Source organism: Vitis riparia, chromosome 16 (genome assembly GCF_004353265.1).
Source record: "Vitis riparia cultivar Riparia Gloire de Montpellier isolate 1030 chromosome 16, EGFV_Vit.rip_1.0, whole genome shotgun sequence".
Classification (NCBI taxonomy): domain Eukaryota; kingdom Viridiplantae; phylum Streptophyta; class Magnoliopsida; order Vitales; family Vitaceae; genus Vitis; species Vitis riparia.
Window position 1 is genome coordinate 23294525 of NC_048446.1, and position 14987 is coordinate 23309511.

General features: G+C 37.7%; 1 protein-coding gene across 2 annotated transcripts; it reads right to left on the reverse strand.

Annotated features, from left to right (window-relative positions):
* Window positions 1–2519: 2519 nt before the first annotated feature.
* LOC117934253 (growth-regulating factor 4) lies at window positions 2520–10208 on the reverse strand. Of its 2 annotated transcripts, none has more exons than XM_034855922.1 (5): window positions 9535–10208; window positions 9088–9279; window positions 8566–8974; window positions 7455–8251; window positions 2520–2675 (listed from the first exon to the last, which is right to left on the reverse strand). In XM_034855922.1, the coding sequence occupies exons 1-4, from the start codon at window positions 9887–9889 to the stop codon at window positions 7456–7458; spliced, it is 1752 nt and encodes a 583-aa protein (XP_034711813.1). In that variant the 5' UTR covers window positions 9890–10208; the 3' UTR covers window positions 2520–2675; window position 7455. The 2 variants fall into 2 exon arrangements, with proteins under 2 accessions (XP_034711813.1, XP_034711814.1); XM_034855923.1 differs by having other exon boundaries at window positions 9088–9276; window positions 9535–10205.
* Between the last annotated feature and the right edge of the window lie 4779 nt (window positions 10209–14987).

The following is a 14987-nucleotide window of genomic DNA, read 5'->3' on the forward strand; positions in this document are numbered from 1 at the left end:
AATGTGCTAATTTTTTGCTTTTACTGATTCTCATTCACTTTGTAGTATAATCTAGTACTGAAAAAGGTAGCTCTGAGTCCATGCTTTCTCCTATTGTATTGTTAATCTCTTGCTTTAATGGACCATTCATTCCATTTCCTTTAACAAAGTTCCCAAGGATTTTCCTAGAGACATGGAGGGAACCTCATTTGATATCCCCGCGCAAAGATAGAACCTTCAAATCACCAATAGAACACATCATTAAACACTTTATCTAAATGATGTAAGCACGATGATTTACTTAAGACCTCAAGTAGGCTTTATGACGATCTTGAGATAACATAAGTCTCGTCATAAGTATGATATCGAATATTATAAATTGATTTAATCTTTTTATTTATTGAAAATCAATTGATTTTTAAATGATACGACCAAAGTCTTAAACTTAATATGCGCGGGATCAAGTTCAAATTATGGAGCCAAATTTAAACTAAATTGCAACAATCTCTTTCTACCTAAATGATGCAAGCCCTTGAATGGATGTAACATCGAATAACATAAAAAAGTTGGATCTCTTCTCACTAGACAAGTTATGTAAAACTTGTATACTTTTCCGATGTCATACAAAAATTTAACATTTTAAAATCAATTAATTTTCAAATGAGATGACGACAACTCGTAAACCTGTTATTTGAAAAGCGGGATTTTTTGAAAACCAAGAGTGTTCTTTTATAATCAAGTTTTACATAATAAACTATGCTCCACAGCTCCCTACAGATTTTTTAGGTAAGTGATTCAAGAGTAGTTTCTATCACACTTTGGGCCTTTTCCCTTTTCCCTTTTCCCTTTCCTGTTCTTCCCAGTTCTCTATCTAATAAACTCACTAGTACTTGAATTTTTTGGCTTTACACACCTTTGCTTTGGTGGGTGGATCTTTAGTGTTTTTCTTTGATAAAGTTTCCCAAGGCTAGTTTACCAAAACATACAGTTTCTCTAAGACCAACTGATAGAGACCTTTCAGAGACTCTTCATACATTGGTTCCTGTAGTCCTGCGGCCATGGTAGTTGATGATACAGCGAGGCCAAATCCAAGAGAGATTAAGACCGTGTTTGAAAATTATTTAAATTGATTCTTAGACAATCATTTGTTTTAAGTCATTTTTTAGAAACGTTGCTACAAAAATTGTTACTAAAAAGAAACCTAAAACTGGTTATTTTGTGCTAGATGTATAGTAATGAACATTGAACGGAAGATAGTTTAGTTCGTATTTGCTTGTGTATTAGATTTGTCTTTAGAAGGCAGTGAGACTTGTATCCCCAAAAAGTCGAATCTCGTGCTAAAGTCTCAAGCTCGTATTATATGATGTATCAAGTTTTTCATGATCATTTCAATCTCGTACTAAAGTCTCGAGCTCGAACAGCTCGTATTTCAATCTCGTACTAAAGTCTCGAGCTCGAACAGCTCGTATTATCTGATGTATCAAGTTTTTCCTGATCATTTCAATCTCGTGCTAAAGTCTCGAGCTCGAATAGCTCGTATTATCTGATGTATCAAGTTTTTCATGATCATTTCAATCTCGTGCTAAAGTCTCGAGCTTGAATAGCTCGTATTATATGATGTACCAAGTTTTTCATGACAATTTCACTTCCCCTTTTTTCCTCACTTGTAAAAGCAACAATTGAGTTCTTAGGCGAAAAAAATGTTGGGGCCAAGTGGTCCTATGAAACCATTTTCATAGGACCACTTGCCGCCAATTGTAGCACTGTGCCACTACACATTGCCTCTTGAGCGTTTCTTGACACATGCCCCACTTGAGTTGGGAAAATTATTCTGTTCTTTAGACAAAGGATTACTAAGATTTGTGTTCTTCGGAAACCGAGGTCTGGGGCACGGAAATCGGACTTAGATAAGATCGTATTAACCTGGAACACGAACTTTCCAATGTTCCCTTTCACCTTTAAATAAAAGTTGGTCTAGTGGGTATCGGCATGTTTTTTTTTAGCGCGACACATGCCAGAGGGTTGGCTCCGATGTTTTCAAAAATATAAGTAGAGAGTCAGACAAGCTGAGTACTGCAAAATTTTTTAACAATGGTGAGGTGGGTAGGTCCATAACCAGCTCCGTATTTGGGGTAGAGCCAAAACTGATGAAATCAGCTGCTCTTCTCGTTTTCCTAACATTAGAATCATAAGCATCAGCTTTGTTTGTTATTATTAACAGTATCCATTGCATTGCTGCCCACAATTGAGTCATAAAGCAAACAAAACAACCAAATCCCTTCTCTACCTTTACCAGACAACTTCATTGGGAGAACTATTTTGTATTCTCAATTCCAACCATTTCAAAAACCAATTTGAAACGTGCAGAAGAAGATCATCAAAAGCAGCATCATCTTCTACAAGCTTAGAAAACAGTTTCATTCAGACCCTTGATTAAAATAATGTTCTACTTTTCGGGTTTTTACTTGATCACTTCAATGGAAGATTCATTCGATTAAATATAGTTTTCGGGTTTTAGGCAAATGATCAGTTCTCCAAGGTCCATGGAAAGGGATGAAGTATAATTAAAGACAAAAACTCTTTTTATCTTCTTCAAACCAGTTCACATGTCACAGCTCAATACAGCTAAAAGCAAATATCTTATCTTATACAAACAAACCAACCAGTAAAGCAACAAACATTAACAAAAAAGGCAACTTTGTTGGGCTTTGTGGAGCCTAGTTTTGTTTGATCCAATTTGACGACCCGACCCGAATAATATTGCATGGCTTTTTAATGGGAGATTTATTGAGGCCTGTTGGGCCGTTTAGCCCATTGTGGAACCACCCTTTATGATTAGGGTTTTTTAGTGTGGTGGGGTTGTCGTGTTATATATATAGAGAGAATATTGTAGCCGCTAGGTTGTACTCTGAATTCTTCCCTGATAATAGTGATATCCCTGCAACTCCGTGGATGTAGGCAAATTGTCGAACCACGTAAATACTGTCTTGTGCGTGTGATTATCTTTTCTTTGGCGTGTGTTTTCTTTAATTTTGTTTCTCACGGGTTGGGAATTCGGTTTAATTCCCTACAACTGGTATCAGAGCCTAGGGTTAGGTTTGAGTGGGAGCAATGGCAGAGGAAGCAGGAAAGGCGTCTGGAATAGAAAAGTTTGATGGCACAGACTTTGCGTATTGGAGGATGCAGATTGAAGATTATCTCTATGGGAGGAAATTGCATCTGCCTCTTTTGGGGACAAAACCTGAGAGTATGAAGGCTGAGGAATGGGCGCTTCTTGACAGACAGGTTCTAGGAGTTATTAGGTTAACTCTGTCTAGGTCTGTTGCACATAATGTTGTAAAGGAGAAGACCACAGCAGATTTGATGAAGGCTTTGTCCGGTATGTATGAAAAGCCGTCCGCAAACAATAAGGTGCATCTGATGAAGAAATTGTTTAATTTGAAGATGGCAGAGAATGCATCAGTAGCACAACATCTGAATGAATTTAATACAATCACAAATCAATTGTCGTCTGTAGAAATTGATTTTGATGATGAGATTCGTGCTCTGATCGTCTTAGCTTCTTTGCCAAACAGTTGGGAGGCAATGAGGATGGCAGTAAGCAATTCTACGGGAAAGGAAAAGCTCAAGTACAATGATATACGAGATTTAATTCTGGCTGAGGAGATTCGCCGAAGAGATGCAGGAGAAACCTCAGGATCTGGTTCTGCCCTAAACCTTGAGACAAGAGGCAGAGGTAATAACAGAAATTCAAATCAGGGTAGATCAAATTCCAGAAATTCTAATCGAAACAGAAGCAAATCTAGATCAGGCCAACAAGTACAATGTTGGAATTGTGGGAAAACAGGTCACTTTAAAAGGCAATGCAAAAGCCCTAAGAAGAAGAATGAAGATGATTCTGCTAATGCTGTAACAGAAGAGGTACAGGATGCATTACTTCTTGCAGTAGACAGTCCACTTGATGATTGGGTTTTGGATTCAGGAGCTTCGTTTCATACCACTCCACACCGAGAAATCATACAGAATTATGTTGCAGGTGATTTTGGTAAGGTGTATTTGGCTGATGGTTCAGCCTTGGATGTTGTGGGTCTGGGAGACATCCGGATATCGTTGCCTAATGAGTCTGTTTGGTTACTGGAGAAGGTTCGACATATTCCTGACCTGAGGAGGAATCTGATTTCTGTTGGACAACTTGATGATGAAGGACATGCGATATTATTTGTTGGTGGTACTTGGAAGGTTACAAAGGGAGCTAGGGTATTGGCTCGTGGAAAGAAGACTGGTACTTTGTATATGACCTCATGTCCAAGAGACACAATTGCAGTTGCTGATGCAAGTACTGATACAAGCCTATGGCATCGTAGACTTGGTCACATGAGTGAGAAAGGGATGAAGATGCTGTTGTCAAAAGGAAAACTACCAGAATTGAAATCCATTGATTTTGACATGTGTGAAAGTTGCATCTTAGGAAAACAAAAAAAGGTAAGCTTCTTGAAAACTGGCAGGACACCGAAGGCTGAAAAATTGGAACTAGTACACACTGATTTGTGGGGGCCTTCTCCGGTTGCATCCCTAGGAGGTTCAAGGTACTACATCACTTTTATTGATGACTCAAGTAGAAAGGTATGGGTTTATTTTCTGAAAAATAAATCTGATGTATTTGAAACTTTTAAGAAGTGGAAGGCCATGGTTGAGACAGAAACAGGTTTGAAAGTAAAATGTTTGAGGTCAGATAATGGAGGAGAGTACATAGATGGAGGGTTCAATGAGTATTGTGCTGCACAGGGAATTAGGATGGAGAAGACCATTCCTGGGACACCACAGCAGAATGGTGTGGCTGAGCGCATGAACAGAACTCTCAATGAGCGTGCTAGAAGTATGAGGTTGCATGCTGGACTACCAAAAACTTTTTGGGCTGATGCTGTTAGTACTGCAGCTTACCTGATAAACCGAGGACCATCAGTTCCCATGGAATTCAGACTTCCTGAGGAGGTTTGGAGCGGTAAAGAGGTGAAGTTTTCACATTTAAAAGTTTTTGGTTGTGTTTCTTATGTTCATATTGATTCTGATGCTCGTAGCAAACTTGATGCAAAGTCAAAAATATGTTTTTTCATTGGCTATGGTGATGAGAAATTTGGCTATAGGTTTTGGGATGAACAAAACAGGAAAATCATCAGAAGTAGAAATGTGATATTTAATGAACAGGTTATGTACAAGGACAGGTCAACTGTAGTGTCAGATGTTACAGAGATAGATCAAAAGAAATCTAAGTTTGTCAACTTAGATGAATTGACTGAAAGTACTGTCCAGAAGGGGGGTGAAGAAGATAAGGAGAATGTAAATTCACAGGTAGATCTGAGTACACCTGTAGTTGAAGTTCGCAGATCTTCCAGGAACATTAGACCTCCGCAACGTTATTCACCTGTTTTAAATTATCTCCTGTTGACTGATGGCGGTGAGCCAGAGTGTTATGATGAAGCCTTGCAAGATGAGAATTCAAGCAAGTGGGAGTTAGCCATGAAGGATGAGATGGATTCCTTGTTAGGGAATCAGACATGGGAATTGACTGAATTGCCAGTAGGAAAGAAGGCTTTGCACAACAAGTGGGTATACAGAATAAAGAATGAGCATGATGGTAGTAAACGTTACAAGGCCAGATTAGTTGTTAAAGGGTTCCAGCAGAAGGAGGGCATTGACTACACAGAGATATTTTCTCCAGTTGTGAAAATGTCAACAATCAGACTTGTACTAGGAATGGTGGCTGCAGAAAACTTACATCTTGAGCAGTTAGATGTGAAGACAGCATTCCTTCATGGTGACTTGGAGGAAGACCTTTACATGATTCAGCCAAAAGGGTTCATTGTTCAGGGACAAGAGAATCTAGTCTGCAAACTGAGAAAAAGCTTGTATGGCCTTAAACAAGCTCCTAGACAGTGGTACAAGAAGTTTGACAGTTTTATGCATAGAATTGGGTTCAAGAGATGTGAAGCTGATCACTGTTGCTATGTTAAGTCTTTTGACAATTCTTACATCATATTACTGTTGTATGTGGATGATATGCTTATTGCAGGGTCTGACATTGAGAAGATTAATTATCTGAAGAAGCAATTGTCCAAACAATTTGCAATGAAGGATTTGGGAGTTGCAAAGCAAATCCTTGGTATGAGAATCATTAGAGATAAGGCTAATGGTACATTGAAGCTTTCACAATCAGAGTATGTGAAGAAAGTTCTCAGCAGGTTCAACATGAATGAAGCTAAACCAGTGAGCACACCCTTGGGGAGCCATTTCAAACTAAGCAAAGAACAGTCACCGAAGACAGAAGAAGAAAGGGACCATATGAGCAAGGTGCCCTATGCCTCAGCTATTGGTAGCTTGATGTATGCTATGGTGTGTACAAGGCCAGACATTGCACATGCAGTGGGAGTTGTGAGCAGATTCATGAGTAGGCCTGGAAAGCAGCATTGGGAGGCAGTCAAGTGGATTCTAAGATATCTGAAGGGTTCATTAAATACATGTCTTTGCTTCACAGGTGCAAGTTTGAAATTGCAGGGTTATGTAGATGCTGATTTTGCTGGTGATATTGATAGTAGAAAGAGTACTACTGGGTTTGGTTTTTACTCTAGGTGGTACAGCTATATCATGGGTTTCAAATCTACAGAAGATTGTTACTTTGTCTACTACAGAAGCCGAGTATGTTGCAGCAACTGAAGCTGGAAAGGAGATGATTTGGCTACATGGTTTCTTAGATGAATTGGGTAAGAAGCAGGAGATGGGCATTCTACACAGTGACAGTCAGAGTGCAATTTTTCTTGCCAAAAATTCGGCTTTTCATTCAAAGTCGAAACATATACAAACAAAATACCACTTTATCCGTTATCTTGTTGAGGATAAACTGGTAATACTTGAGAAGATTTGTGGATCTAAGAACCCTGCAGACATGTTGACTAAGGGTGTCACTATTGAGAAGTTGAAGCTGTGCGCAGCTTCAATTGGTCTTCTAGCTTGAGGACAAGAGGATAAGTTGTAGGGATGAGGGATTGTTTCTTGGAGGATAGCGGTTTGATGTTGGTGATTGGACTAGTCTCCAAGTGGGAGATTTGTTGGGCTTTGTGGAGCCTAGTTTTGTTTGATCCAATTTGACGACCCGACCCGAATAATATTGCATGGCTTTTTAATGGGAGATTTATTGAGGCCTGTTGGGCCGTTTAGCCCATTGTGGAACCACCCTTTATGATTAGGGTTTTTTAGTGTGGTGGGGTTGTCGTGTTATATATATAGAGAGAATATTGTAGCCGCTAGGTTGTACTCTGAATTCTTCCCTGATAATAGTGATATCCCTGCAACTCCGTGGATGTAGGCAAATTGTCGAACCACGTAAATACTGTCTTGTGCGTGTGATTATCTTTTCTTTGGCGTGTGTTTTCTTTAATTTTGTTTCTCACGGGTTGGGAATTCGGTTTAATTCCCTACAACTCACTCAGCAGATGCTACCTTGCTCTGATTCAGCCATGGGAAAGTGATCTCTGGTTTGGCTGGTGAAGCAGTGAGTGTTGGGCTGCTGTTACCACTGCTATCAGATGGGGATACCACTGGTTTCTGGAGAACCCCAGATGGGGATGAGGCTGCAGTCTCAGATAGGCTAATAGAATCACCATTGCCACCATGGGGAGATGCTGGATTTGAGGCTGCTGCAACCGAGCTCGGTCGCAGCACTTCTGCTAATGGCCCACCTGGTGCCAACCCTGCCCAAGAAGCAGGGGTCAGCCAGGTTGAGAGCTGAGGCTTTTCACCGCCGCCTCCTCCGGAATCGACTATCCTCAAACCCATCTCAGTACGACCCATTTCGTCCTCAATTCCATTGTCACCGCCCATTGAGAGAGTGAGGGAAGACAATGGGAGCTTCCCATTGGAAGAAACAGAGCTCTTGTTGCACGTATTTGCAGGGTTTTCAGTGACAGCACTCGACCAGGCATCAATGAAAGCTCTTGGGGTTTCAGTCTGGGGCTTTTGTAAGGAGATAACACCTGGGTTGAGGAACATATTGATTGAATCCCTCCCTGGATTATCTGCTCCGGCACTGAAATCTGTATATGAGTTCAAATTTATGGGCTCTTCTTGGTACTGCTGGTTAAAAACTGAGGCATTAGAATTACAAATGGAGCTGGAGCTCTCTATTGTCAATCCTATTTTGGTCTGCATCAACTGCTGCCACTGTTGATCACTTGTAGCCATGGGAGCTGCTTCTCCTTTAGCCATCCACTCCAAGCTCCTTCAATTTCCAATTACAAATCACCAAATCAGTAATCCAAAAGAAAAGAAAAAAAGGAACCACTTCATGTTTTGATTCTACACCCTTTTACCCTTCTTTTGGATGCTGGGAAACTAGAGTAAAGCAAAACAAAACCAGTTCAGCTAGGCTGGTAAAACAAGCACTGAACTTTGATACAAAAGTTCTTTATTTTCTCAGCAGCCAAACAGCTAATAACCCACTAGCCTATATAAAAACTTTAAAATTCGTTTCCTCAGTTTCTTCCTCACCAATCAGATCTTTTACAAAGAGGGAGAAAAAGAAAACAAACTCACCTAGTTTCCTTGAATGATGGAACAGAGACAAGAGGCGGAAAGGGAGAAGCTTTAGAATCAGATTTATAGAGAAAAACAGGGCTTTGATGGTGTGGGTCAAAGGCAGATCCAAGATACTGCGATTGAGAACAAGAAGTGTTGGTTAGCATGGGGTTAGAAAGAGTTGCAGGAGTTGCAGGAAGAGCATGGCAATGGCGGGTCTTCTTGTGGCTACTGTTGACGTCGGCATGAACTTCCACAGGCTTTCTTGAACGGGGTCGGCCTCTGTGCATGTGCCGTTCACAGTACTTCTGATTGAGTGCCACATCTCTCGAGCACCGCCATTTCTTCCCATCTGTTCTTCGGCATCTCCCTGGCTCTGGATCTGCGCCATTAGAGAAACGGAGGTTGAAGATAGAACCCCTCCCCACTGCCCAAAACAGAGCCAAAAAGAGAGTAGAATTTTCAGAAACAAAAACAAACCCACATCAATGGAGGAAAGTCAGAACAACCCGTCGAGAAAAGAGAGGAGAATATTATTACAGGTAGAGTGGGGGGAAGCAGCAGACTCAGAGAAATTTCTGGTAATGGGCATGAGGAGTTCAGGAGGAACAGGAACAGAGGCCATCATGTACTTGTAAATCATAGCTTGTCTCTCAAGCTCCTTCCACTGAGCACTTGTAAAAGGGAAGCCCAAAGATGCCGCCATCCCTCCTGCACCTGCTCCTGCTCCTGCTACACACAAAAATGCAACATCCTCAGTGTCTCAGACCTTTTCTCCACTTTCTCTCTCTCATATTTAATCTCATCTCTCTTTTGCACACATTCATTAGAACATGAATATATCATCATCATGGATTGTCTCCGACAAAGAAAGATTTGATCTTCCAGAGAGAGAAATAGAGATTAATGGTAATAAGAGAACAAGAAGTGATTATTGACTTTGTGAACCGAGTCATTGACCCACCCAAATGAAAAGAAATAGGGCACCTGGGGATTTGAAGGAGGTGTGAGTAGGAGTAGTAGTGGTAGCAGAAGAAATGTCAAAAGGCTGCAGGGAAGTCCTTACACCTACTGCTCCACCGCTACCAGAACCACCAGCAACATCGTATATATCACTCATACACCTGACCACCTCCTCTGCTCCGCCACTCCCGGTGGGTCCATGCCCATCACCACCACCTCCACCTCCACCTCCACCTCCACCTCCACCACCACCACCCTCAAATGCACGGTCATGATTATGACGAACCATCATCATCATCCTACTACAAGGAAAAAGGAAAGATTCAGTCCCACGTTGTTGCAGTGTCAAACCCAACCCCCCACCACCACTACCACTCATGCCTTGACTCAAACGCCAAACCCGCCACTCCTTCTCCCCCTCATAAACCCACTTTCCCTATATGGCAAACCCACCTTTCCACCACCCCCTTAAAACCTATCCTTATATGGGATTTTTCAAGACAAAAACACCCACCACCTTACCACAAAAATCTCCCACACCACCTTGCCTTTGTCTCTCTTTTATCTTTTCTCAGGATGAGAATGGGGTGTGGGGCTGAAGTGGGTTTATACAATTATAAGTATTGGGTTGCCGCCATTCTCGGCCTTTGCTTTGCTTCCATGCTTCCAACATTCGCACCGTTGTTTCTAGACAAAATAGTAAAAGCCCTCTCTCTCTCTCCCCCTCTCTCTCTCTCTCTCTCATTATTGATGGTATCTATCGTTTTCTGCATGTAAAGCTAAACACCGTACCCAAACCCTTTACCTTTCTCTATTCTATTCTGCAATTCTCACTTGATCTGGGCGCTTCTCTTCCATGAAGGGGCGCCTCGGGAACCAGCTCACTCCTCTGCTCTGCTCACAGCTGATAAGATCATTTTTTACTTCGAATTTCTGTGTTTAATTATTTTGTCTGAATGACAATCTTAATTTCGAAAAGTCTAATGATATATACGAGAAAAATAATTAAAAATCATTATTATGATTATTTTATAGGATAGTATTTTTTGTGATTTTATTATTATTATTATTAAAAATTGTTATTTTCTTGCATCTTATTATTAATATTTAAATATTTACCCATTTTTTAATGAAAATATTATTAATAAAAAATCTAATAATTAAAAAAAATTCACATTGATAAAGAAAGAAAACGTTTTTCCAAATCAAACCAAATTTTTTGTTTTTTTTTTAATTTAATAAGAGATTTTATTTTTACTTCGTGGTGAAGTCTTTGTATATTATGTATTTATATTATTATGGGATTAATACATATATAAAAAGGATTAAGATATCAGATATCTGAAGAGGGAATGGACAAATTGTACGGAGCACATTAAGAGCTGTCAAAACAGACGCCCTCTCCCGTTAAACGCCGTCAGTTCACCCTGCCTCGGAACACGTGAAGCAGCTAGTGGGTGACGCGTTCAACGAATCGCCCCGAGGAGTGCCCTCTTAATAGCAAACAGCTGTACCATAACTCCACGCGCCGACCCGAGCGTGCCCGACAGCACACTATTCCTCTAGTGTCAGCAGCTCGATGGGAGAGTGCTCACACGTGACACCCCAGCGCGTGCGGCTAGATTATCGAGGAGCGGAGGGCATTAAGATGAGATGTGACAAGTCATGAAATGAGGGCGTGGAGGAGAAAAAGATGAAATAGTGGGGCATGAAATATAATAATGAGATTTTGGTTATGGGCATATGCGTAAATATCCCAGACCAAAGATAAAGATAATAAAGATAACAAAGACATGTCTTTTAAGGATCGCGGCTCCTTCAATCTTATTGGTTCAAAAAACGGCGTTCGGCCGCATTTTTAATTACTCAATCACCACCCATACCTTACCATGTGACGTGGCAAGAAAATGAATGTATATTGTCTTTAAAAGTTAAATATAAAAATTATTATTAAATAAAATAGATAAATAAATTTAAATCAATGAATTATTTAATTATTAATATAAAATTTAAAATGCATAAATGTTCAATTAAATTTATTTTTTTAATAGTAAAAGCAAGTATGGAAAAATAGTTTTGGTTATTGAAAATAATTTTCACTTTTTAAAATAGAAAATTGTTTTTAAATTTAAAAAACCAATTTCTAGGAATTTATTTTTAAAATTAAAAATACAAAAAATATTTTATAAATTTTGATTTTATATATAAGTGTACAATATTTTAATTTAAGTAAAATAGTAAAAATAAATCAAGTGAAGATGGGGTTGAGTGATGAGTGATGAGACATATCTCTTATGGGGAATATAAAAATTGTCCGTTTATAGTATTAAAATTACCATAAATTTTGTCTTAAATGAAAATTTGACTTTCCCAATAGATATGTAGAGAAGGAAAGGAAGTAGTGGGTTCCCAAGGAGGATTGGGAGAGGGTATGGACTACGAAGGTGGTAGATGAGGAGACAGCTGTAGCCTCCCAACAATAAGGGCTGTCCCCATCATTCAACACCTTCCATCTTATTTTCCTTAAACATCTCTTTTACTAAACATAATTTTCTAATCACCCTATGTTTGAATATCCAAAATTTGAAGATAAAAAAATGTAACTTGGAAAAGAAAAAAAATTAAAAATATTTAAAATTAATAAATTATTTTATATATTGAAAAAGCATCACCAATTACGAGTACCGTGGATAGATGTTGTTAAAACTCAAAGATGACATATGTCCCCTGTTGGGACGTCATTTGTTTTTATTTTTTGCTCTGATCAGTCGTACCACTGAACTGTGCCAGACGGGTAACTCATATGGTACCAGGAGGGCAACGTCCTAAGCCTTAAGGCCTACAGGATCCAAGTTCGAATCCTGAGGAGGCCACTCTGGTCCTGGCCCATTCCGGTTGTGATGCCCCTGTCTGGCACAGTTCGGTAGTACGGTTGGCCAGAGCCAAAAATAAAAACAAATGACGTCCCAACATAGTCCCCCTTAAAAAAAATAAAAATTGATGCACTCGTTTTGTGACTTTACTTTAAAAAGTGAAATAAATTAACTAATTAACAAAATATTATTTTTTTTTAGCTCATATTTGCCCCTTGAAACTAACCTTTATCCTTTTACCCGTATTTCTAATTCCGCCCCTAATCATAAGGTATCACTTACATATTTTTTTATGTTATTGTTTATACCATAATCTTATTGATTTGTACTTTTGTATCTCAATTTCATTTGTTTATATTTTTATTAACAGTTTAGGTTTTATCATACATTTTCAACTATTCAATTTTTTTGCGTCCTCATGAATATGACATAAAGTTTTCTATTTCATATATTTTAACTTTCTAATATATTATAATATCCTCGTTTATAACTTAACTTAGATTTTTATTTTAGTATAACTAAATCTCATTTGTAATTGAGCCTAGTTTCTTATTCACCATTTAAATTTGACCACAAATATTAATTATTCTTATTTGAAATTCAAAGGATACCTATTTGATAACTTTAATATTAATAAAAATACGTGTAATGTAAAATTTTATAAAATAAGGTAATCAATTAGAATGGATGAAATCTTACTCACTTTGAAAAATTAACTCTTCATCTTTTTTCAATCTAAAAATTACTTATTTTTGACAAAAATGTCTTCTTTTTTTTTTTTTTGTAAAAGTAATCATTTTTTTTTAAATATTAGTGTAAATAATAAAAATATTAAAGAGTATTTATGTTAAAAATCGGTTACTCTTCCTATTTAAAAATAAGGAAGGTTAATTTTATAAATTTAAAATATTTTCATCTTTTTAGTTAATTAATCGTATAAAATATTTTTATATTTTTCTGAAATGTTCTTCAAGATACCTCACAAAAAAGATAAGGGTAAGAGGGAATTTGAAAATTTGAAAATTGAATTCAAAGGGAAAATGTCTCATCATTTGATTTGATAGACCACAACAACCAATCGCTGAAAGTCAAATGATTCATCTATGATGAGTTTTCTTACCAAAATTATTTAATTCTCCTTTCTATTTTTTATTTTTTTTCCTTTAAATATTCCCATCAACACACAAGCATGTCATGACCCATTTTGATGGGTGATTCCCCAAGCTGTCACCGCCAAGGAAACACCGCCTTGGAATTATTATTATTTTTATTTTTATTATTATCCTTATCTTTATGATTATTATTTCCAAAAAATAAATAAAAATAAAAGAAATTCCCTTGGGAAAGAAGCATGTGGCTGGGGATGGGCGTTGATATTTGAGAGGGGACCACGTGGTCCCATGCCATTGTCCATTTCTTCATTTGTATACCCTCCTTTCCTATCTTGCTTTTTGCTTCACTAATCAATTCTAGCAAGGATCTGATTCAACCCCTAGAAAGTAGAAAGTGGTGGGTGTCTCTCTTTTTCTTCTCTCTCCCCCCTCCTTGGTACTTTGTTTCCTCATTAAAGCTACCAAGGACCATCACATGTGATGCTTGCTGCTATGACTAGATATCTATTTAGTTCCCATCAATCCATGATCATGGCTCCCACCATTCTATATTGTATTAGTATATGGTGGTTTTGAATTTATGATAAGGGAATTTGCATGATTTTGAAATTTATAAGGACATAGAATATTATATCTCACATCACATAAAAGAAAATTTTTTTACACTATATTAGTATGAACTTTTCTTAATTTTATAGACGTATTTTAAAGTCATGAGTACTTATTTAGGTTCAAAACGGTCAATATTCATACGATTGAGAACGAGTCGTTACAAATAGTATCAAAATCGATCTCCGATCTTCATGTGGGGGTTTATTTGGCCCCGTGACGACGTTGTGTTCGTTTGAAGGTGTTTGTAATATCCCATATCAGATAAAAGGGAAAATTCCTGATACTACATAAATATGAATTTCTCTTAACCCTATAGACGCTTTTTAAAGTTGTGAGGACTCATTTGGATCCAAAATGGATAATATCTACACAGTTGATAACGAGTCATTACATAAAATATGAAAGTGAGTAATATTAGGATTCTAAACACTTTTTGGGATTTTTGATACGATTGATACGAAAATTTGCACGATTTTTAAGTACGTGGAAGAAGAAGGGAGTAATCACTTGTATTAGATTTCTAATTACTTTTTAAATTTCTAATATGATAATTTGTACTATTTTTAAAAATATTCACTAATATTTTTTTAAATTTTGATACGAGAAAGATAAAAATCTTCATGAGTAACTAAAAATTTTATTCTTCCACCCAATACAAAAAAGGACTTCTTGTAAAAAGAGGACCTCATTAAGAATTTTTACATGAATTTGGAGTAAGTACAAAAGTTATTGGGCGCATTATTACTTCACAATAAGGGCTTTATACAAGCTATTATTCTATTGCTGTCGTATGTTTTACAAACTTTTTGTATACTTTATTGACTTTTAGACACACAAGAATAAAAACAATTGTACTTTATTTTTTAGGTGTAGGTTAATT

What these genes read in the sequence shown, in the direction of transcription:
- LOC117934253 (XM_034855922.1), bottom strand. Translation starts at nt 9,889, where the DNA reads ATGAGTGGTAGTGGTGGTGGGGGGTTGGGTTTGACACTGCAACAACGT. An exon ending in TGCTTCCCCCCACTCTACCT is followed by an intron (nt 8,975 to 9,087) that starts GTAATAATATTC and finishes TGTTTTGGGCAG; the next exon opens with TGGGGAGGGGTTCTATCTTC. An exon ending in CCATCATTCAAGGAAACTAG is followed by an intron (nt 8,252 to 8,565) that starts GTGAGTTTGTTT and finishes TGGAAATTGAAG; the next exon opens with GAGCTTGGAGTGGATGGCTA.